The sequence below is a fragment of the Echiichthys vipera genome, assembly GCF_963691815.1.
Source record: "Echiichthys vipera genome assembly, chromosome: 22".
Taxonomy (NCBI): Eukaryota; Metazoa; Chordata; class Actinopteri; order Perciformes; family Trachinidae; genus Echiichthys; species Echiichthys vipera.
This window is the reverse complement of record NC_139847.1, coordinates 3,958,977-3,983,069: the sequence shown is the minus strand read 5'-3', so window position 1 is coordinate 3,983,069 and position 24,093 is coordinate 3,958,977. Positions and strand designations below refer to the sequence as shown.

Genomic DNA, 24,093 nt, shown 5'->3' with positions numbered 1-24,093 from the left:
ACACTTGAGACAACTCTGACCTTCTGGTTGTTTGCGCCACAAATCTCCCAAACGTATAAGGATTTGTTTGGATTGTGATCTCTGCGTATTCATTTTGTGACACACACACCTAGTTCTACTTACAGCGCACTCACACTGTCCTTCCGCACCGCGCCGCAGGCTTTAGGGTACTTGTCCTCGCCTCCCTCTCCCCCCGCTTGCCAGCCCATTTGTACTCACACTACCTGGGCCTCGGCGAATGCTTCTTGTTTACAGATCTTTCCGTAGACCTCTGAGTTTTTGTGCGTCTTGTCGACTGTTTTGGAATCTTTTCATCGACCAAATCTGCAGTAAACACTCCACCTCCGCATCACACCAACGTGAACCTTTCGCCGCCATTGTTGTTGTTGTTAAATGTTCGCGCATGGTCCCTCCTTCTTTTTTCTATGTCCGAACAGGCGCACAGGAAATGACCTTAGAACCGCCGTAGGCCTCGTGCTCGTACACGTGCGCATGCTCGTGCTCGTACATGTGCAAACGCGCTTTACTAAAGCCCACCTCTCTCAGACGGGCCGTGGACGGCCAGCTGGCCGCAGCTATGCACGGAGCGGTTGCACTCACACTTACACGCACTAGGCTTGACCCGAAAAACCTGTTTTGGCCCGGTGCGGAAGGACAGTGTGAGTGCACCCTCAGATGCATGATGCAGATGAGATTGTTTGATGGTGCTCTAATGGTGCCCTGCACACATGCATGGTGCCACATAAACATGGGACCAAACGTGACCAAATGAAGAAGCTTTTGAAGGCTATGCAGAGAGTAGACGACTGCTTCAGAGCAACCAAGACGCGGTTGTGCCGGTGGATTCGCTGCAGAGTAACTGTAACTGTGACCAGGAACTGAGCATTCGTACAACTTCAAATGAAGTACTAGTTTCTCCACATTCCCCTCAGAGATCGTTCCCACACACGTGTTGGAGTCCGTGTTTGTATATAGATTTTTTTAAAGTGTATCTGAGGAGCTGAACCAAAGCAGTTTACAGAGTTGGTGCGTCAGTGTCCTCCCCGGGAACACTCTGACACGGACACACTGACATCTGTGTCACAGGGAAATCTGTCCCAGGTAAAGTGGAGATCATAAGTAGGGCTTTATTTTTGTCGCTGGTGCTGCGGAAGATCATTTAATGTCAAAGTATCTCGGATTTAAATGAGGTTTTAGTGAAAAACAGCACAATGCTTTGTTCTGTTTCAGGCTTTTGGAGGTTTGAAGTCTCCTTATGTAAGGGAAAGGAAGGTGTGGACATCCATAGCGCTCGACTTCAGAGATGTTATTGTCTGCTGTGCACCAAGTTTTTAATGATATCTCAAGGTGATTGTACCTTTATAAGTTATTCAGGTTTATTTTTAGAGCTATTTAATTTGTACAGTCCCCTCTGTGTGGTACTCAAGAGGAAACAGAACGTTCTCATTGATTCACATCCACATTCATTCCTGTTGTTATTATCTTATTGTGAATGTGATATAGACACTTTTTAAAGACATATATAAAACAATGATAGACTCAGGATTCAGGATGAACTCAGGATTTCCCTTTGTATCAGTGTGTTGGTCATCGTTACGCTCAGTTATCATCTTCGTTTTTAATTCACTGACTACATAACCCCACACGTCACCTGCGACATGCGAGAGATTGATCTGAGACACCTGACGTGTTATCATCACAACTAAGATTATAGACCAGTTAACAGGTGTCACACACAGGCTTTTTGTCATTTTCTAGAAATAAAAGAGAAGGAGAGATGGGGTTACATGCAACCAATCAGAGATAGAGCTCAAAACCAGGACATTGATGTTAGCTCATGAACGGTTAGCTGGACGAGCCCCCAAGTCTACAACCAGATCTTTCCGTAGACCTCAGAGTTTTTGTGCGTCTTGTCGACTGTTTTTGAATCTTTTCATCGACCAAATCTGCAGTAAACACTCCACCTCCGCATCACACCAACGTGAACCTTTCGCCGCCATTGTTTTAAATGTCCGCGCATGGTCCCTCCTTCTTTTTTCTACGTCCCAACAGGCGCACAGGAAATGACCTCAGAACCGCCGTAGGCCTCATGCTCGTGCTCGTGCGCACGCTCGTGCTCGTACATGTGCAAACACGCTTTACAAAAGCCCACCTCTCCCAGCTGGCCGCAGCTAGGCGCGGAGCGGATGCACTCACACTGGTCAAACGCACTAGGCTTTAGCCGAAAAACCTGTTTTGGTCCCGTGCGGAAGGACAGTGTGAGTGCGCCCTTACTCTACTGCTTTGGCCATGTGACCATAAGAACGAATATTAAAGTTATGATTTTAGTGACTCGCAGGAAGTTTCATTTAAAGGCCTCGGCGCCTCCGTTGGACAGAGACTGCGGCCACATTTGGGATTTCCTGACTTTGCTCGTCATGTTTCATCAGCTGCTGTGAGCCGTCCAACGATCTCATCACCGCTGATTCAAAGCAACGCCTCACTCGTGTCGACGCTGAACGGCCATTACCGACCGCACGCACTGATTTGTTTCGATTGTCTGTTTGCGTTGGACTTGCGTTGATTGTGACAGGGGCCGACATTTCCTCGCCCCCCTTTTTTCATCCTCAGCCTCTTTACTTCCTCCTTCCTGCCTTCATCCCTCTCTACTCCTCCCTTTACATGTCATCCCTCCTTCCCTCCTCCTCCCACTTGTTCTTCCGTCTCCCCCCTAAAATGCCACAATTGCAATTTGTCTCTTTTCCTCCCATACCTCCCTGCCCTAATCCCTCCTTCTTCCCCTCCCTCTCCTCCCCATGACTGTCGCTCTATCTTCCTCCCACTCCTTTTCCTTCCTAATTAAGCGCTCCCTCACTCCGTTCCCCCCCCTGAATCTGCTCTCTACCTCTCTTTTACCCGTCCCGTCCCTCCCTCGTTTTTCTCCCTAATCCCCGATTCTCTCTCTCTCTTTTTTAGCCCCTCTCCCTCCCTCCTTCCTTTCTTCCTTCCTCGGTCCTTGTTCTCCCTGACAACACACGCCGTTATGTAATCTGCGTCTCTGGGTATTAGTTATGCAAATTCATACAATTTTATTTACGTGTGCTTTTTCTCTTTTCATCCCTCCTTTTCTCCCTCTCTTCCCCTCTATTTTCTCCATTTCCTCTACTCTCTCATCTCCGCTTTTGTCCCTCTCACTTTACCCCTTCTCTCTTCTCTCCATCTTTCATCTCCTCTCTCCCTCTACCTCTTTCTCCACCTTCATCCATCTCTTCTCGTCACCCCTTCTTTCCCCTGCCTCTCTCATCCTTCCTCCGTTCCTCTCCTCCCTTTTCCTTCCTCTCAATAATCTTATTTCCCGTCCTTATTTCACTCCCTCTCTCCTCCCTCCATCCATCACTTCCTCTCAACATTTTTCTCCTCCCTCCTCCCTCCTCCCTCCTCTCTCTCTCTCTCTCTCTCTCTCTCTCTCTCTCCTCCAGCCACCAGCGGTCTAGAGGCGGAGAGCGGCAGGCGCGGCGGCAGCAGCAGCCACCACGGCGACGGCAGCCACAGCAGCAGCAGCGGCGGCGGCGGAGGAGGAGGCAGCAGCAGCAGCAGCGGCGGTGCGGCCCACTTCAGGTCTCCATGGCAACAGAGCGTGAACGTGTTCGGCTCGTGGAGCAGGCCGGAGTGTGTCGAGGAGCTGCACCAGCAGGCGCAGCTCAACCTCCAGAGCCTGCTGCAAGGTAAGGATGGATGGAGAGGAAAAAGAGGGGGGATTGGATGGATGGATGGAAGGTGTGTGTGTGGGCGAGAGTGTGTGTGTGGGTGTGTGTTTTGAGTGGGTGCGAAAGGCGTGGAGGCACGAGCGGAGGCGGGTGGGGAAGTGTTTACATGCGAGTGGCGTTGGACTGCATGGATATGGGTGTGTGTCGGTCGCCTCGAGGGTGTGTGTGTGTGTTTAAGCATGCAGATATGCTGTGTGAGAGGGCGTGTGTGTTGCATTTCCCTCGCTATCTGGTGTTTATACTGTAGTGAAGGGTGTGTGCGCGCGTGTGTGTGTGTGTGTGTGTGTGTGTGTGCATGTTCGCTCACAGGGACACTGCTGATGGCGTGTATTGGATTCACCTTGCAGCGTTGTTATTTAAGGTAGAATTGGGGATATTGTGATGTGTGTATTGCATTATACACTGTTGACGTACTGTGTGTGATTGTGTGTGTGTGTTGGTTTATATTTGTGTGTGTGTGTGTGTGTGTGTGTGTATGTGTAGAAAGACGTCTGTTTACCTTTTAGTTAGTCGTCAGAGGTTGTAACTCTACCCTGTTTTTGCTTTTTAAGGTGGAACATCATTTAAAGATGAATCTCTTGTTTGTAGTTGTTCAACCTGTGTGTGTGTGTGTGTGTGTGTGTGTGTGTGTGTGTGTGTGTGTGTGTGTGTGTGTGTGTGTGTGTGTGTGTGTGTGTGTGTGTGTGTGTGTGTGTGTGTGTGTGCAAATTAGCACTCAAGGGAACTAGGGTTTCCATTTGTTCTCAGGTAATACTGTTTCTCTGCTAGTTGCCTCTCTCTCTCTCTCTCCCTCTCTCTCTCCCTCTCTCCTTCTCTCTCTCTCTCTCTCTCTCTCTCTCTCTCTGTGACTCATGCTGTCTCGCCCTTTGCCCGGCTCTTCCATTAAAACGATCACTGTGGTTTTTAGCTGAATGAACAGACTGAGGGGGCTGAATGACAACCCTGCACAGACACCTGAGGGAACGAGCGTCCTAACACGTTACAGGTCACGGTTGTTTCCGTTCTATTGATTTTGGAGACATTTTAGAGTCTTCCGTGAAACAAGTGTCCTTAATACTTTCTGACTTCCCTACCTGTTGGCAGTCGGCCCAGAGCCCTGCTGGTTCCTACTAATAATGTGAATCTTTAAAGTCTCATTTAAAAAAATAAAGGTTCAGTAGTTCCCTGAGGCAGCAGGGCGTCATAGGACAAATGGGGGGGGTCTATTTTCAGCTGCGGATTGATACGCTACTGATGTTCTAGGCAGGAGTTTTAAGACTAGAGAAGATTTAAGTGTTGATTATCAGTTAAATTGAACACGGTGGGGTAGTGGTTAGCACTGACGGGTTCCTGGTCCGCGTCCCGGCTGGGGCCCTTCTGTGTGGAGTTTGCGTGTTCTCCCCGTGTCTGCGTGGGTTTTCTCCGGGTTCTCCGGTTTCCTCCCACAGTCCAAAGACGTGCAGGTGTTCGGTTCATTGATGACTCTAAATCACCCGTAGGTGTGAATGGTTGTCTGTCTCTGTTCGTCTCTATGTGTCCTGTGATAGACTGGCGTCCTGTCCAGGGTGGACCCCGCCTCACGCCCGATGTCAGCTGGGATCCAACTAACCCAACAGGGACAAAAGGCTGAAGATGAATGAAAACGTTAGATAAATTGGCTATCGCAACCCACAGAGACTGCTGCAGACAAACACTAACACAGAAAAAATGATATTATTTGGGAAATGCACGTCTGGCATCGAAGCACAACCATAAAAAACGGATCAAATACTGACATGAAATAAACCAACCTATCTAATAGTGGAGGACCACTATCGGGTCAATGATGATGACGTCAACATTCGGTTGGATATTGAAAACACTGTCAAAACGATATTCCCAAAGAAACGATGATTTTATGGTCAGAAAACAGAATGTGTAGTAAACTTTGTCGTGTCCACTCGCTCAGTGACTCATTGACTCGTTTCCTTTGAGAACCTGGATCTACTTACCGTGACGTCATCATCATCGACCCGATAGTGGTCCTATCAGGTCTATTTCATGTATTTGATCCCTTTTTATGGTTGTGCTTCGATGCCAGACGTGCATTTCCCAAATATTATCAGAAATACAACATAAAATATAAAATACAAAATATTGACTACAATAAAAGTACAGTATCGCAGATTTAAAACACTATATTACAATATACTATGTGGATTTTATCTAACGTTTTCATTCATTCATCTTCAACCTCTTGTCGCTGTCGGGGTCAGGAGGGAGCCGATCCCAGCTGACATCGGGCGTGAGGCGGGGTCCACCCTGGACAGGACGCCAGTCTATCACAGGACACATAGAGACGAACAGAGACAGACAACCATTCACACCTACGGGTGATTTAGAGTCATCAATGAACCGAACACCTGCACGTCTTTGGACTGTGGGAGGAAACCGGAGAACCCGGAGAAAACCCACGCAGACACAGGGACAACATGCAAACTCCACACAGAAGGACCCCAGCCGGGATTCAAACCAGGAACCCGTCAGTGCTAACCACTACTCCACCGTGTCAAATTTAACTGATATTCAACACTTAAATCTTCTCTAGTCTTAAAACTCTCGATCACGCCTTGATCATCGATAGCGTATCAACCCGCAGCTGAAAATAGACCCCCCCCCCCCCCCCCATGATGCCCTGCTGCTTCAGGGAACTACTGAACCTTTATTTTTAAAATGAGACTTTAAAGATTCACATTATTAGTAGGAACCAGCCGGGCTCGGGGCCGACTGCCAACAGGTAGGGAAGTCAGAAAGTATTAAGGACACTTGTTTCACGGAAGACTCTAAAATGTCTCCAAAATCAATAGAACGGAAACAACCGTGACCTGTAACGTGTTAGGACGCTCGTTCCCTCAGGTGTCTGTGCAGGGTCCCTGTGCAGGTCTGTGCAGGGCCCCAGCTGGGATTTGAACCAGGAACCCTCTCACAGTGTTACCTATCTAACAGTTTATTTTTGGTTATTTTATGTAGATATGAAGCTTTTGATCCTACAGTGTTTTTAAAAAATTTTGGACAACACTGGTTCTCAGATTAACCGCGCTCTACTTTGTGTCTCTTTGCAATAACTTATATTTTTATAAAATGCGCGTAATGCTGACAATTCACACGTTTATGTTGTAGAACAACGTCGACTACTAGTTGATTGTAAGCTCCTGTTTGTTCTATGAAGCCATTTCACTTCTTTTTCTTCTTCTTCTTCTTTGGTTTACTGATTCTGCACAATTTTACATTGTTGTTACTGTTTCCTGTGCACCCCAGGAGGACTGGAAACCACTTTTTGCAAGTTTATATTTACGTTTTTAAGAACATTCGTTCAGTTTTTATTGAGATAGTTCTTCTTTGTCCACTTCCTCTCCCTCTCTTTTCTTATGCAGTGTTGAGCTACAGCTCATACAGCACCGTACAGCGCCTCCTACATCTCTCTCTCTCTCTCTCTTTTTCTCCACTGCCATGTCTTTGTACTGCGCGTGTTTGTGTGTGTGTGTGCGTGTGTGCGTGCGTGTGTGTGTGTATTAAGCCAGTTATTGTCTCGGACGGGCTGGCATCTTGTGTTTGATGAAAATAAGATGGATGAAAGCAGTCGTGGGTGGACAACGGCGATGTCTGCGTGTGTGTGTGTGTGTGTGTGTGTGAGTAACACGACATGTGCGCCCATTCATCTTTTCTGATGTTTGTGTTCGTTTTTATGTCACTTTGTGTTTACGTGTTTATTTCTTCCTGCGTGCGTATGTGCTTCCCACCGTCATGAACAGCATATCCTGTGTGTGTGTGTGTGTGTGTGTGTGTGTGTGTGTGTGTGTGTGTGTGTGTGTGTGTGTGTGTGTGTGTGTGTGTGTGTGTGTGTGTGTGTGTGTGTGTCTGTGTGTGTTTCTCCAGTTTGTCCACCAGTGTCCATTTGTGCAGTGTGTGTCCATCTGCTTGGGTGTGTGTGTGTGCGTGTGTTTTCAGTTTGTACACCAGTGTCCGTGTGTGTGTGTGTGTGTGTGTGTGTGTGTGTGTGTGTTATATAACACTAAAGCAACCAGCTGTACTCTCTCTGACCATCCTCACCACCACCAGTCTCCCACTGGCCTCGCCTCCGTTAAATATTCATACTCTTCTCCCGCTCCTCAACACTCTGCCCTCCATATTTATGAGGCTGGCTGTCGTCCTGCGGTGTTAGACCGATCGGCTGCGTTCTGCCTTTTATATATATATATATATATATTTATATAATTATATATATAGAGTTGTGTGAGATTTATTTCCCTGTTGCTGATAAGTGGGCATCAGTGTCATCCGGCCAGTGTTCCTTCTCATCATCAACACTCCGCCAAAGCACGATTAGCATGATTAGCATTATTAGCATGCACGCTTTTTACACAAGGGTTTATTTTTTTATTCCTGATTGGATTCATGTCTGCAACTTTATTTTAATGAGGACATTTAATTCAATATATACATAATATATATTATGTCATAGTCTATCACCTTAGCTGTGCTTGTTTCTACTGTTCTGCTGTATTAATAAGTCATATTCAAATTACTATAGATGTTGTCATAGTTACTGGAAGTGTGTCTGTCTCTGTCTTTGTCTCTCTCTGTCTCCTTCTCTTCCTCTCTCTGGTGCAGACAGATGTGCGTCCTCCACAGAGCTGGGTCTGTCTGACGTTCCTGTCTGTTAAAGGGAAGGTTTGCGTTGCCACCGTACTCTACGGGGGAATTGTTGGGTCTATGTAAATCATAAATAAGTCATAGAGTGTGGTCTTTACCTACTCTGTAAAGTGTCCTGAGATACCTTTGGTTATGATTTGGCACCATAAATAAAACTGAATTGAATTATAGACTAGTCTTAAAAAGTCTGATTTTGACCACTTAAATTCAACGAGTCCTCCAGATTAAATCACAGAATTTGTTGTTTTTAGTTGAGGTTTTCTGACTTTGTTTGAACATTGTGATCGACGCCGCTATGGTTAAAGTTCCCACATTGTAAAAAGTTGGATTCCCATTTCTTTTTGTATTATAAAGCAGGTTGAGGTGCTTTATAAATGCTGTGAAAGAGTCGACACGCTCCATCCACAGTGAGAAACACACACACAGCCGTATTCAGAAACTGTGTCTTTAAACGAGCCGTCAGGACTTCCTGTACTTTTGTGATGTCACAACTATACCACTTCACAACGGGACGTCGGAGTGACGTATTTTCTGTGTCAGTTTTGGACGTCCAATTTCGGTCCTCTGAAGGGGTTGTTTTGTAACGTGAGGTGACGTCTTTTTTCGGCGTTTACCAAAAGTCCATGGGACCTCCGTGTCAGGGTTATTTATCCGCCAGATGTGTTCGTTTGTTGGACGTGTTTTTAACATCAAATTTAGACAAATTTTAGGCTTCTTCTATAATAATTAGATGCTGCTTTTCTAGGGTCATAGACCTTACTCAAAAAATAGTAATATATTTAATTACGCAAGATCAACACCATGCATACCAGGCTCACTTTTGTACTGATTCACGGTGAGCATCTGCGTATTTTACTTTTAAATAATCGCGTGTGTTCAGACTCATTCATCTTCAACCGCTTATCCCGGGGTCAGGGTTGCGGGGGGGGCTGGAGCCGATCCCAGCTGACTTCGGGCGTGAGGCGAGGTCCACCCTGGACAGGACGCCAGTCTATCACAGGACACATAGAGACGAACAGAGACAGACAACCATTCACACCTACGGGTGATTTAGAGTCATCAATGAACCGAACACCTGCACGTCTTTGGACTGTGGGAGGAAACCGGAGAACCCGGAGAAAACCCACGCAGACACGGGGACAACATGCAAACTCCACACAGAAGGGCGAACCTGGAACCTTCTCGTTGTGAGGCGACAGTGCTAACCACTACACCACTGTGTAGCTGTTCAGACTTCATGTCCCAATTAAGAGTCTGCAACTGAGGCTCAGTGTTATATATACTAAGAATTAGATCTGCACATTTGTGATCAGAGTTCAGTCGTTATGTTAAAATATTCATACGCTGCTCCTTTGTAATGATATAAAGTACATTTAAAGCTGAGTATCGTGCTCCACTGAAGGCAGATGTATTGTGTTCAAAACGGGCCGATAATGGGAAAAATCTGCACGTCACTTTTTCTCCTTCTCTGCTCTCGACCCCGCGTATCTATAAAAGGTTTTCTCCTCCTCTGCAGCACGATTTACAGATTTGTGTTTTTGTTCTGCATTAATCAACCGCAAAAATATTATAATAATGTGGTAATTTCAGTGAGCGATGTAATTCAAGTGTCGTGCATTAGAGCCGGACTCGCTATTTGCACATATTTGCTCTGTAATTTCATGACAATCCATTAAGCAACGTTCAAATATTCATACTTTACCACCTCCTCGACGCTTTGACATATTTCACCGATGTTCTCTTTAGTGTAGGTGAGTGTGTTCGTACCAATCCACACACATTTGAAGACACATTGTTACGGCCTACTGACGGCTGGACCCTGAAGCAGAGGCAGGCAGGTGAGGTAGGTAAGGTAGGTTAGGTAGGTGCGTCAAAGATGTTTATTTTAACAAAGAGGCTCCACAAGGAAAAGCCACAAGTGACTGGCAAGGCACGCAGGGGAAGTCAACCGCCAGGAGACGCTCAGGCACGGGGCAAACTCAGGATCTCGGGCAACGAGGCAACGCAGGGCAAACTCAGGCAACAAGGCTACTCAGGGCACACTCAGGCAACGAGGCAGCTCAGGGCAAACTCAGGAACTTGGGCAACGAGGCAACTCAGGGCAAACTCAGGCAACGAGGCAACTCAGGGCAAACTCAGGCAACGAGGCAACTCAGGGCACCTCAGGAACTTGGGCAACGAGGCAACTCAGGGTAAACTCAGGCAACGAGGCAACTCAGGGTAAACTCAGGCAACAAGGCAACTCAGGGCAAACTCAGGAACTTGGGCAACGAGGCAACTCAGGGCAAACTCAGGCAACGAGGCAACTCAGGGCGAACTCCGGCAACGAGGCAACTCAGGGCAAACTCAGGCAACGTGGCAACTCAGGGCAAACTCAGGCAACGAGGCAACTCAGGGCAAACTCAGGCAACAAGGCAACTCAGGGCAAACTCAGGGCAAACTCAGGAACTCAGGCAACGAGGCAACTCAGGGCAAACTCAGGAACTCGGGCAACGAGGCAACTCAGGCCGAACTCAGGCAACGAGGCAGCTCAGGGCAATCTCGGGCAACGAGGCAACTCAGGCCGAACTCAAGCAACGAGGCAACGAGGCAACTCAGGCCGAACTCAGGCAACGAGGCAACTCAGGGCAAACTCAGGAACTCAGGCAACGAGGCAACTCAGGGCGAACTCAGGCAACGAGGCAACTCAGGGCAAACTCAGGCAACGAGGAACTCAGGGCAAACTCAGGAACTCAGGCAACGAGGCAACTCAGGGCAAACTCAGGCAACGAGGCAGCTCAGGGCAATCTCGGGCAACGAGGCAACTCAGGCCGAACTCAAGCAACGAGGCAACGAGGCAACTCAGGGCAAACTCAGGCAACGAGGCAGCTCAGGGCAATCTCGGGCAACGAGGCAACTCAGGCCGAACTCAGGCAACGAGGCAACTCAGGGCAAACTCAGGCAACGAGGCAACTCAGGGCAAACTCAGGCAATGAGGAACTCAGGGCAAACTCAGGAACTCAGGCAACGAGGCAACTCAGGGCAAACTCAGGCAACGAGGAACTCAGGGCAAACTCAGGCAGCGGGGCAACTCAGGGCAAACTCAGGGACTCACGCAAAATTCAGCGATGTACGAAGAACGACAAGGCGGGGGCAGGGCCACGACCAGGTGTATATATTGAGGCGGTAATTGAATGCCTGCCGGCGTCAGCTCCGTCAGCCTCGTCAGCCTCGTCAGCCCGGCCCTGCAGAGGGGGAGGAACAAACAGGCAGGGTTAAACCACTAAGACACAGAACCCTCACACACTTAATTATACAGAGGATTCATCCCACAAGAAAAGATGAGTTTAATATGATGCAGCGTTTATAATTCTGCTGTGTCAGGACTTCCTGTCGTTTTCCAGCGTGTTGCTCCTCCGTTAACATTAAACTGATGACATCTCCCATTATGGTGGGCCCTTTTTGTTGAACATCTTTGGAGTTGTAGACGATCCGTGCCAGAGTGTGTGTGTAGCTCTGCTGGCAGCGCGCGTTGGCCGGCTTCCTGATCGTAACACTTCTATTTTTGTTTGATTTGGCAGCTCCAGGTCCGATCTGTCGACAGAGCGTTTTCATGGTTTTACAGCGACAGCACGTCCCTGATTGGTGACCGATCAATCAGACTTTATTCCTTTTGCACTTTTCATGTATTTGAAATGAAACACAAAGTGCTTCACACGGTGCAGGAGCGCGTACATAAACAATACAAAAGATAAGAAAGGGACACATATGCAGTTTATACATATATATATATACATATAACAGCATTTATTCAGAACAGGAACTAAGAAAAAAAATGTTTTAAATAAAAGAAATAATGAATAAATGTATGTGGTGTTTTTATTAACATTCATTGGTACCAGCACCTCTAAATCTGAGGCCATGGCTCTCAGCAGGAAACCGGTGGATTGCTTACTCTATGAGTCCTGACCCCAAGTGAAGGAGTTCAAGGACCTCGGGATCTTGTTCACGAGTGAGGGGACGATGGAGCGTGAGTTTGGCCGGAGGATCGGAGCAGCGGGGGCGGAGCTGCAGTCGCTCTACCGCACCGTTGTGACCAAAAGAGAGCTGAGGAAGGCAAAGCTCTGGATCTACCGCTCAGTCCTGGTTCCTACCCTCACCTGTGGTCATGAAAGCTGGGTCAGGACCCAAAGAACCAGGTCACGGGTACAAGCGTCTGAAATGTGTTTCCTCAGGAGGGGGTCTGGAGTCTCCCTTAGAGAGAGGGGGAGAAGTTCAGCATCCGTGAGGAACTCGGAGTAGAGCCGCTGCTCCTTTGTGTTGAAAGGAGCCAGTTGAGGTGGTTCAGGATCATCTAGTAAGGATGAACCCTGGGCGCCTCCCTAGGGAGGTGTTCCAGGCACGTCCAGCTGGGAGGAGGCCTCGGGGAAGACCCAGGACCAGGTGGAGAGATTAGATCTCCTCACTGGCCTGGGAACGCCTCAGGATCCCCCAGTTAGAGCTGGTTAATGTGGCCCGGGAAAGGGAAGTTTGGGGTCCCCTGCTAAAGCTGCTGCCCCCGCGACCCGACCCCGGATAAGAGGTTGAAAATGAGATGAGGTACCATTTACTACCTTCTTTGGGTTGGAAGAGTTAAATGTGGTTGTTGTTCGATGATTAGAAGGTGGATAGGATAGAAGGCAAGCATACGTTTGTGAGATCAAAGGAGAGTTTCGGGTAAAGATGAAGGATGGGAGGGTGTTTTTGATCACGACTACTGTAGTTCTGCCTCTGAAGTGTCATGTAACAAAACAGTCAACCGCTAATTCAAAGCTGCACCGAGCAACCGTGAAAGTGTCTAGTTTAAAGTTGAGCTTTTAGATCCAGGAATCATGTAAATGGTTATTTAACTGCAGGGTGTGACGTGAGCATTGACCGCGTGCACATTTAGTATGGCGAAGAATGCCACTGTATACGGGAAAAACTCAATCTGTCTAATCAGATTTCTTCACTGGAGATGCCCATTGCATTAATGAGCATGAGAGCCGGCTGAGATCCACTTGAGAGCATTTGATTTGAGATGTGCACACACATTGACACTCTCGGTGTCGGCCAACAGCTCTCAACTGTCATCTAAACTGCTGCTGGTCACACAGTAGCCAGAGGGCCGGAGATAAGAACGTGTGAATGTGTGTGTTATCCATTACAGGAAAAGCTGTTTGGATGCACTACACGGCCTAAAGTGTGTGGTGTGGGATTGTTGAACGTCTCATTTTAGATTTGTGGATATTAATCTGCCAGAACGACCTTCTCTGGAGGCTTTTTAAGATGTTGGAAGGTGGCTGCGGGGATTAGCTCCCCTTAGTGGGATCAGCCACTGATAACGGCCTAGTCCTATCTGGTCCCACAGGGGTTGGATTGGGTCGAGGTCGGGGTTCTTTGAAGGCTCCTCCCAACACAAAAACTATTTTGTTATGGACCGGGCTTTGTTTACGGTATGGTTTAAGTTTATAGCGGTCAGAGTCAAAATTTTTACCGTCCTAAACCGTCTATACCCTCTATACCTTCTATACCGTCTTTACCGTCTTTACCGTCTATACCGTCTTTACCGTCTATACCGTCTGTACCGTCTATACCGTCTTTACCGTCTTTACCGTCTTAACTGTCTATGCCGTCCTATACCATCTTTACCGCTTATACCGTTTAAACCGTCCTAAACCATCTATACCCTCTATACCTTCTATACCGTCTTTACCGTCTTTACTGTCTAAACCGTCTATACAGTCTATACCGTCTATACCGTCTATACCGTCTATACCACCTATACCGTCTATACCGTCTTTACTGTCTATACCGTCTATACCGTCTATACCATCTATACCGTCCTAAACCGTCTATACCGTCTATACCGTCTATACCGTCTGTACCGTCTATACCGTCTTTACCGTCTATACAGTCTATACCGTCTTAATCGTCTATACCGTCTATGCCATCTATTCCGTCTTTACCGTCTTTACCGTCTATACCGTCTATAGCGTCTATACCGTCTTTACCTTCTTAACTTTAACCGCCTTAACCGTCTTTACCGTCTTAACTTTAACCGCCTTAACCGCCTTAACCGCCTTAACCGCCTTAACCGCCTTAACCGTCTTTACCGTCTATACTGTCTATACTGTTTATACCGTCTCAACCTTCTTAACTTTAACCGCCTTAACCACCTTAACCCTCTTTACGGTCTTTACCCTCTATACCGTCCTACGCCTATACGGTCTGTACCGTCTTCATGTCCTACCTTCCAAAACGGTCTATACCGTCCTAACGTCTATTTGTCTTTACCGCCTATACTGCCTATACCATCTGTAGCGTCTGTACTGTCTATACTCTCTAAACCGTCTATGCTGTCCTATCGTCTATACGTCCTACCGTCCAAACCGTCTATACCATCCTACTGTCTATACAGTCTATACCAGGGGTGCCCAATCCTGCTCCTGGAGAGCTGCTGTCCTGCATGTTTTTGGTTTCTCTCTGCTCTAACACACCTGAGTCTAATGATGAGCTCGTTATCAAGCAGCTGAAGTTTTTGACAGGTTTGATAATCATTAGATTCAGGTGTGTTGGAGCAGGGAGAAACCTAAAACATGCAGGACAGTAGCTCTCCAGGAGCTGGATTGGGCACCCCTGAGCTATACTGTCCTACCGTTTATACCGTCTATACCGTCTATACAGTCTATACCGTCTATACCGTCTATACCGTCTATACCGTGCACCCCTAGTGTAAGATTACACTTAGGACAGACTGTGTTAGTGAGCTTATGTGGCTGTAGATGCTGTGAATCTTGCTTTAACACACACTCCTAACAGCTGTGTCACCCTTCAGGCTGGAATATGTTTTTTTTTCCGTGGAGGTCAATGTTATCATTAGCGCTTTAGAGTTACATAAGAATTTTCTGTCTGCTCTCATCTTATTTAACACAAGGCCAGAATTAGACTGCGGCACAAGCATTAGCAGGCGGCAGCAGCATAAATAGTCCTTCTGATTTTATTTGCAGCCCTTTAGTACCTTGTTTCTCTTCCTGTGGATCACTAAGCTCCATATAATCTCGCCACATCTTATCTCGTGCGGCAGCAGCACTCTGCTCACTTAAAGTGCCAATGCTGCAACCTTTCCTCGCCGTGCACAATGTGAGGTGATGTATGACCGACCAAACTTTAAAATGTCACAGTAACCCTTTACTGCTGTCAAGAGGAGAGTCTGAGTCGATGCGATGCAAACAGTCCGATAAACTTTCCCCGTCTGCGCTCACCTGGCTATAAAACCTCACAGTGGCCCTTTAATTGTCTTTGAAAAGGGTCTGAGTCAATGGCAGCCGTTATCCGCACAGACACATTACACATTACCCAACAGGTGCAGCATTGATCAAGTGCAGAACGCTGATTCAGCAGAAACAGGTCCATTTTTATAATCCCTACGGTCCCTTTATAACATGACACCCCTTTGAAAATGAGACTTCAACCCCAGTAAATGATTCACGGTTTAATATTTCAGTCAGTTTCTTGTACAATAGGCATTTTATTTGAGCATGCTATCGACCTGTTTCATCATGCGTTGCTTTGAATGGACCCGATTTAAATGACAAGTGCTGCACGTGTCAATTTAAATGCATGTGGCGATTTCTTTCATGCAAAGGCGTTGAGTTAGGGCAGGTGTTTTAGACATTGGCTCATGCATAGAGAGCTTAAATGAGTCCTCGTTGTCAGCCTGGAGCAGCACATTTGACAGTGAAAGGAAGATTTATAGATTGTTTGAACTTTTATTACGGAGTGACCTTTATGATCTCGTTTAGTCTGTTTTTGAACCGCCAAATATCGCCTTTCTTTTCTCTTCAGGAGATGAGTCTATTTGGCCAAACTGTCCGGGCGCATTCACACTGTGCGTCCGTCCCGTGCCCCGTGCTTTAGGGTCCTTGTCCCCCCCTCCAGGCCTGTTTGTACTCACACTACCTGGGCCTCACGCAAATTCTTCTTGCTGCCTATACGTCATCACGCCGTAACACGTCACACACATTGATGACGTCATGGCGATGCGTGGCTTTGTTTCCAAATCTTTCCGTAGACCTCGGAGTTTTTGTGCGTCTTGTCGACTGTTTTTGAATCTTTTCATCGACCAAATCTGCAGTAAACACTCCACCTCCGCATCACACCAACGTGAACCTTTCGCCGCCATTATTGTTGTTGTTAAATGTCCGCGCATGGTCCCTCCTTCTTTTTTCTATGTCCCAACAGGCGCACATAAATTACGTAAGAACCGCCGTAGGCATCGTGCTCGTGCTTGTAGACGTGCGCACGCTCGTGCTCGTACATGTGCAAGCACGCTCTACAAAAGCCCACCTCTCTCAGGCTGGCCGCAGTTATGCGCGGAGCGGTTGCACTCACACTGGTCAAACGCACTAGGCTTTAGCTGAAAAAACGTTTTTTTTGCCCGGTGCGGAAGGACAGTGTGAGTGCACCCTTACTCTCTCTCCTTCCTGTAGAACAGGGGTGTCAAACTGATCCAGTAAAGGGCCGCTGTTGCTGCAGGTTTTCATTCCAACCAATCAAGAACACACCTGACTCGACTTACCCAATCACCTGAACCGTCTTCACACAGTTGATTTGTTGGACCAGGTGTGTTTTTGATTGGTTGGACTGAAAACCTGCAGCCACACGGCCCTTTACTGGATCACTTTGACACCCATGCTGTAGAGCTTCTGGTTGGAGCGGCATCCCTGTGAGTCAGACGAGACAAACTTGCCCTTCTGGTTTCTTTAGAGGCATTTTTCAAATACAGGCTGATGTCGGACACTCGCTCGGTATGAGCCGTCGATATTTGCATCTAAAGCAAACTGAAGGCACTGTCAGAGGATCCGTCTAGAGATTTAAAAACGGGGCTCGTGTTGTGAAGGGAAAACCAGGCAAGTGGGTCTGCTGATTGAGGAAGGCACTCAGCGGTAGAGAAGAAGGGTGCGAGGTCTTCTCAGGTCGCCCAACAAGTCAGGCTGATTGTGCTTTAGGGCCTTGTTCCACAGCAGGGAATTTCAACACAATGCTTTATTGTTCTCTCAGGACCAAATAAACATGTTCTCTGTACAATAGTGTTGTTTTTGGCGGCCTGTTTTACTTTTAATCTATTCTAGTTTTAGTCGACTAAAGTCTGAGCATCTAGTTTGAGTCAACGGAAATTGTATATTAGTCTCTTTTCAGTAATGCAATTATATCTAATCAATATAATAAAAGTAGTTAGTAGTATTGAGGAAACCAACATTTTCTTTTAGCCAAACCCATGCACATATCTTTAGTTTACAGCAGGTACAGGTCTAGAATAAGTAATCCAATTCATTTTGATGCTAAATTCAGTTCAGTGCGATTTGATCTGTGAAAAACAAAACTAGTGAAAGTATTCAATAAGGTACAGCATCCAATAAGGTACAGCATACCCATATTTACACATCATTGTGTGGAAAATAAATGATTTAAGGAGCTTGCAGAGAAGGAAGAACAAAGAGATAAAACGCATCACAGGAAGGCAACTCTATAAAAATGAGTTTTAGGAAGCGATTTAAAAGAGAACGCTGATTCAGCGAGCCTCATCTCCGCGGACGGGTCGTTCCAAAGCTGAGTCACCTCCGGTTTTGAGCCTCGGCCTTGGAGCAGTTAAGAGAGACCCGCCAGCGGATCTAAGGCTGTGAACAGGCTCGTAAAGGCTCAGCATGTCTGTGATGCATTCAGGGGCTAGACCAGGCGTTAGGGCCGTGTGGCTGCAGGTTTTCATTCCAACCAAGCAAGAACACACTTCACTCGACTTCCTCAATCACCTGAACTGTCTTCACACAGTTGATTTGTTGGACCAGGTGTGTTTTTGATTGGTTGGAATGAAAACCTGCAGCCACACGGCCCTTTACTGGATCAGTTTGACACCCATGGGCTAGACCTTGACGAGCCTATACCTGAAATATGCCTAAATATACAGAAATACATTGGGGAAATAGGTTCCGGGTTTAAGATGATGTCTGCAAACCCCTCACACTGCAGGGTAATTTGAGCAGATAATGAGTTTAGACCAGCCTTTAATCGGGAACACATCCGCGACCAAAGATCACCCCACACATCCTCTAGTGTGGGTCCAGCTTTAGGGAGTGATTTCGAGAGTTTGTGGTGACTAAAAGATGTCTGGAGTTTGTCTTGTTTGGAGAACTTAATGTGAATAAAAGTCTAGATTACAGACGAGAGTCACCGCTGCCAAGATCTCTAGATTGGGGGCGGGTTGGGGGGGGCTGATTATAGGTTAAAGACACTGTGCTGTGTGTCTCTGGTTCACTTTCAAGGATAAAGAAACACCAACTTACTGTCTTAAGTTTGAACACTACACTATAAAAAAACATCCTCCGTAAATAAACCTTCGATAACTGACGAGAATTGGAGCCAAAGTTTTGCCTACGAAGAAAAAAGGTCCGTAGTTGGTTTAGAAAGCCTTCTTGTTGTTTCTCACGATCGACATAAACTAGGCCGCAAACCGCTAAGTCCGTCCTTCTAGGTCACAGCCATCCGCTTTCATGGTAAACACGTCTCAACAAACACCAACCCCCCCTTGTCCCCTGTAATGGATTGATCCTTTGTGCATGTAGAATCCCAAAGACCAAGACATGACACACACATGGGTGCATTAGTGTACACAGACAAACAAACGCTCTGGCTGCCGCGGTGAAAGAGGGGTATTGTTAATTCCTCTCTTACCCCCTCTTTCGTCTTCACGGAGGGGGGAATAAAGGGTGACCCAAATTAGACGCGACCGGGCCACATATTGTCAAGGATGGTTGGGTTTATCTGTGAATGGGACGCACTGTACACGCTCAAAGGTGCGGGTTCATGCGCGCAGACGTAGAGTTTTTAAAAGGCATTTATTCGCACGTCCATTTGTGAGCACATTTTGGGGGTACACACACACACAAGCACAGACACACACTAACACACATTTGTGCACTCACAGCACATTCACATAAACCCCTAAATTAGAGATACACATGCACACCTACACACAAACACACACAATGTGCAGGTTAGTGATGCATGAGTGCTTGGCCTGCTTGTCTGGACAGAGGAAGGGGGTGGGGTAGGTTGTGCTTAACTGCTGTGTGTGTGTGTGGGTGTGTGTGTCCATTAGTGGGAGTGACCGGCATACCTTTACACCCCGCACACCAATAGCATCCCTCCTCCCCCTCCCTCATTTTCCCACCACAGTACCCTGCAGTCATGCACTCAGTGGAGCCCTGCTATCTGAAGCATGGATCTACAAATGTTTACCTTCCCTCTCCTTCCACTTTAGCGCTGCTGCTTTAAGCTGCAGGTCAGCGTACGGATCCACAGCGTGTGTTTTTTACCTTTCACACTTTTTAACTTTAACTAAAGAACCAAATGGGTGCTTCTGCAGGACGCTGAGTAACTAACTTGGCCGCGGTGGAAGAGGTATCCTGATCCTTACGTGAGTAAACGTTACCAGAGTGTAAAAGTACTTGATTTGAAGTCCTCCTCTCAAAATGTTAGGTATGTTGTTTAGTAAAAGGGTGTATAGTGAATGTGACTTACATACTTCACCCTTGTTCTTAAGTGTGGTTCTGCACACTGCTATGTCATGCAGTTGTTGAATGGATTGAGTTCTGTGTTTAAGTGTGACTGTCCCGAGATCGTGGTCCCTTTAAATAATATGTTTGCGTGATGACGTTGAGCCCCGTAGTTTTTTGGGGGGTTACGTATCAGCGCCATCTTTGTTGTTTGTTTTGAGTTTTAACCCCGATTAAAATAAACGAGACATGCATTTGTGTGCTCGACGCGAGAAATTGTCTTTTGCGATTCGATGCAGTTACCAAACGGGAGTGTTTGCTCCAAAATTTAGCATCAAAACTAAAAGTAAAGTGTAATCAGCAGGTAAAACTTTGTACCTTTTTTACCTATATGCTCTGGGTTATTTTAATATACTGTATATGTCATGAACGGTGCGGGGAAGTAACACAAAGGGACTGGACCCAAGTGCAGACACGGACACGGGGTAAAAGTACAAACAAAAAGTTTAGTATAGACGACAGACAAGCGTGAATAACTACAGGGGGAACAGATACACTGAGGACAGGAACGCGGGATACTACGGAAAGAAACAAAGACAACAATTAATACAACAAACAACACAGAGCGCAAAACCGGTAGTGAATTCCAGGTACAGGTATCGGTTCAAATGTGTCGTACCTAACCCTAACCCATGTGGTCTTATGCAGCTCAGACCACCTCCAAATACAGTCTAAGGGATCGGATCTCAATGCGTCCTCAATACGTCTCGGGTCATTCACACCTGTACTCGTATTACACCTGTTCAATTGTGATTGGACCAACCAAGATGCACGTTAATGCCAGGTCTGAACAGGGCCTTTTACCTTCCACCACTGAACTCGGGTGTTTCTTATGATGAGCAAAATTAACGGCTTTATTATTGCTCAATGAATGATTTTTTACATTTTTAACCCATCTTTTTTACCAAAACAACTTTGAGGTTGCCAGGTTGTGATGCGGATGATGAGTTGAGGTGGTTTGGGCATCTAGTAAGGATGAACCCTGGGCGCCTCCCTAGGGAGGTGTTCCAGTAACGCCAGCTGGGAGGAGGCCTAGGGGAAGACCCAGGACCAGGTGGAGAGATTAGATCTCCACACTGGCCTGGGAACGCCTCGGGATCCCCCAGTTAGAGCTGGTTAATGTGGCCCGGGAAAGGGAAGTTTGGGGTCCCCTGCTAAAGCTGCTGCCCCCGCGAATGAAGCGGATGTAGATGAGACATGAGACATGAGAGGTTGTGGTGCAACCTTTTGGCTTGTGCATATCCTCCTATAACTTGTCTTTTGTTTACATACCTCTGGAGAAGAAAAGGGCTTTGAAAATGTGCTACTGTTGCAGCTTTTAACTCCCCGTTTGACCATAAATTCCTATTGTTACATGACCGTTATATACAGCGTGTTAACTGGTGAGCTTTAGGGGCGCTGGTAGGCGTCGAATCCTGGCGCCAACTCTGTTTGCGCAGACATGAGAGTGGTTGTAGCAGTCACTTGGCAAGAAAGTGAATAAGCTCATCATTAAAATGTTGAACTGCTGCTTAAAATAATTAAGGCTGAAAGAAGGTTTTGCTGGAGGGGCTTCACAACACAAACGGCACCCCAAAAGTGTTTTCTTGTTAACAGTGTATTACTGACGTTTAGAGCGGTTTCATTAGTTGAAGTCTGTGCATCATACGTCAGAGAGAGAGGTACTTTAACTTGCCTGAGACGACTAACTCAAGACTCGTGCTGCAGGAAGAACAAAAAAGCTGATTTAATCACCCACCTTTTGGTCCAGAACCAGCTCTGCCAGCATCTCTTACCCTGTTAGTGCTGCTAGCTTTCAACAGATTGGTCCTCCACCTCCGCCTCTTCCACACTTTTCTTTTTCCACACCTCTCTTCTTTTTTGACATACTTCTTCCTCCGCCTTCTTCTCCTTACTGTGGCCTTCCTTCATCTTATTGCTCTGTCTGTTCATTTCTTATTTCCCAACCTTCTCAGACTCTTTGCAGCTTGTCTCCGTTTACCTTCCACCTCTTCTGTCATGTAACATTTCCTACATATCCAGTTTAGCTTCTTGATTTCCCTTTTGTCTCATTTTAGACCCATCTACTTCCACTTGCGTTTCTTTTTTTAAGAGCCCTCTCCTCTGCTTCTTGAAATGTATCTTCTGCTTATCCCAACCTATCTTACCGTCGTGTCTAGGGATCCATCAACACGGACAAACCTTTTCCTGGAACCGCACAACTTTTGATCACTTTGGCCGACCCTCCACGTGATCGGAGCCTGCACACGGTATCTTTTGAAACCAGGTCCCAGGGTGGGTGGATCTGAAAACACCCTCCACTGTGTTGTCGTCGTGACGGTGAATCCGCATACTTTGTTAAACGATGAAGTCATCGCCCCACCTCGGACCTCTGATGGTCTGAATAAGTCGCTAGTTCCTAAGAAGGTGGGAAAAGTGGGACAGTAACTGCAGAGTGATATGTGCTTTAACATCAGTCTCTAAAACACCACAAAAGTCTCCAAAAACACCTGAAACAGTCGCTTGATTTGTCTCTAGTTCATTCATTCATCTTCAACCTCTTGTCCCTGTCGGGGTCGGGGGGGGGCTGGAGCCGATCCCAGCTGACATCGGGCGTGAGGCGGGGTCCACCCTGGACAGGACGCCAGTCTATCGCAGGGCACATAGAGACGAACAGAGACAGACAACCATTCACACCTACGGGTGATTTAGAGTCATCAATGAACCGAACACCTGCACGTCTTTGGACTGTGGGAGGAAACCGGAGAACCCGGAGAAAACCCACGCAGACACGGGGACAACATGCAAACTCCACACAGAAGAGCCCCAGCCAGGATGCTTTGACAAAAAAAGTTTGCAATTGGAAAATTGCCAGATTTAGTGAGAAAGTCTCCGTTGTCTGTATACAGCACCTCTCCATCTCCGTCTCTTCTTCTCCGTTGCTGGTGTATTTCTGTGTCAGTTACAGCGCCACACACAGGCCTAGCATGTGTACTACAGCGCCACAACCTTTTAAGAACGACGGAGATTGTTCACGATCTTGTGGACGTACCCTAGATGTTAACCCTAGCAAAAGCTCGTGTGAGACTCACTGCCCGACGACCTTTCCTAACCTCAACCATTCAAGGTCAATGTCTAACCTCAACCATCTAACTTTAACCATTCAAGGTCAATGTCTAACCTCAACCATCTAACTTTAACCATTTAAGGTCAATGTCTAACCTCAACCATCTAACTTTAACCATTCAAGGTCAATGTCTAACCTCAACCATCTAACTTTAACCATTCAAGGTCAACGTCTAACCTCAACCATCTAACTTTAACCATTCAAGGTCAATGCCTAACCTCAACCATCTAACTTTAACCATTCAAGGTCAGTGTCTAACCTCAAATGTCTAACCTCAACCATCTAACTTTAACCATTCAAGGTCAATGTCTAACTTCAACCATTCTAACTTTAACCATTCAAGGTCACTGTCTAACTTCAACCATCTCGCGAAACTTTTGCAAATCTTGGGTTAGCATCGGGACACAACCCTTCATAATCACCCTACCTCCTCCGCTTCCTCACCCCCTGTGTTGTCATTGTCATCTGCTTCTCCTTCACTTCCTCTAAATCCTCCTCATTCGCTTCTTCTTGTCTATAAGTCTATTTACCCCCCGTGTCTTTGCACTCTTGCTGACGCCTCACTTCTTTATGCCGCCGCAGTCGGGATGAGACGAGTTTTGGCTTCTGCTCACTGTTTACCAACCAGCTGATCCTGCGGTTTTTGCATGCAGCAGTCAGGCACTTTTTAATCAAGTATTTTTAACACTGCAAAATAGACAGTTCTCTGTCATGATCACGGGTGTCTCATATGCCTCTCTGAATACAGAAAGCCAGGGATGTGTTTTCTTAAAGCTTACAAAGTAAAATAGCTAATGGCTTCCAGTAAACATGGGTTCATCATGTCACCGTTTAATATTTATGTACAAACTTTAATTGCAAACAGAAACATTTGGGGTAAATTTGATGCAAAGCCTTTTGATTTGAATATAATGTTGATGAAATCATAATACGGTTATATTCTCATCTTCAGTCTCTT

The 24,093-nt window shown here is 46.6% G+C and overlaps 1 protein-coding gene across 1 annotated transcript in view; it reads left to right on the top strand.

The window, feature by feature from the left end:
* The window catches only part of nhsl2 (NHS-like 2), a 163,134-nt gene that overhangs the window by 100,397 nt on the left and 38,644 nt on the right, over positions 1-24,093 (top strand). The window contains exon 2 of the mRNA XM_083937461.1: positions 3,459-3,704. Within this exon, the coding sequence (XP_083793587.1) occupies positions 3,459-3,704 (246 nt within the window). The remainder of the gene's footprint in view (positions 1-3,458; positions 3,705-24,093) is intronic.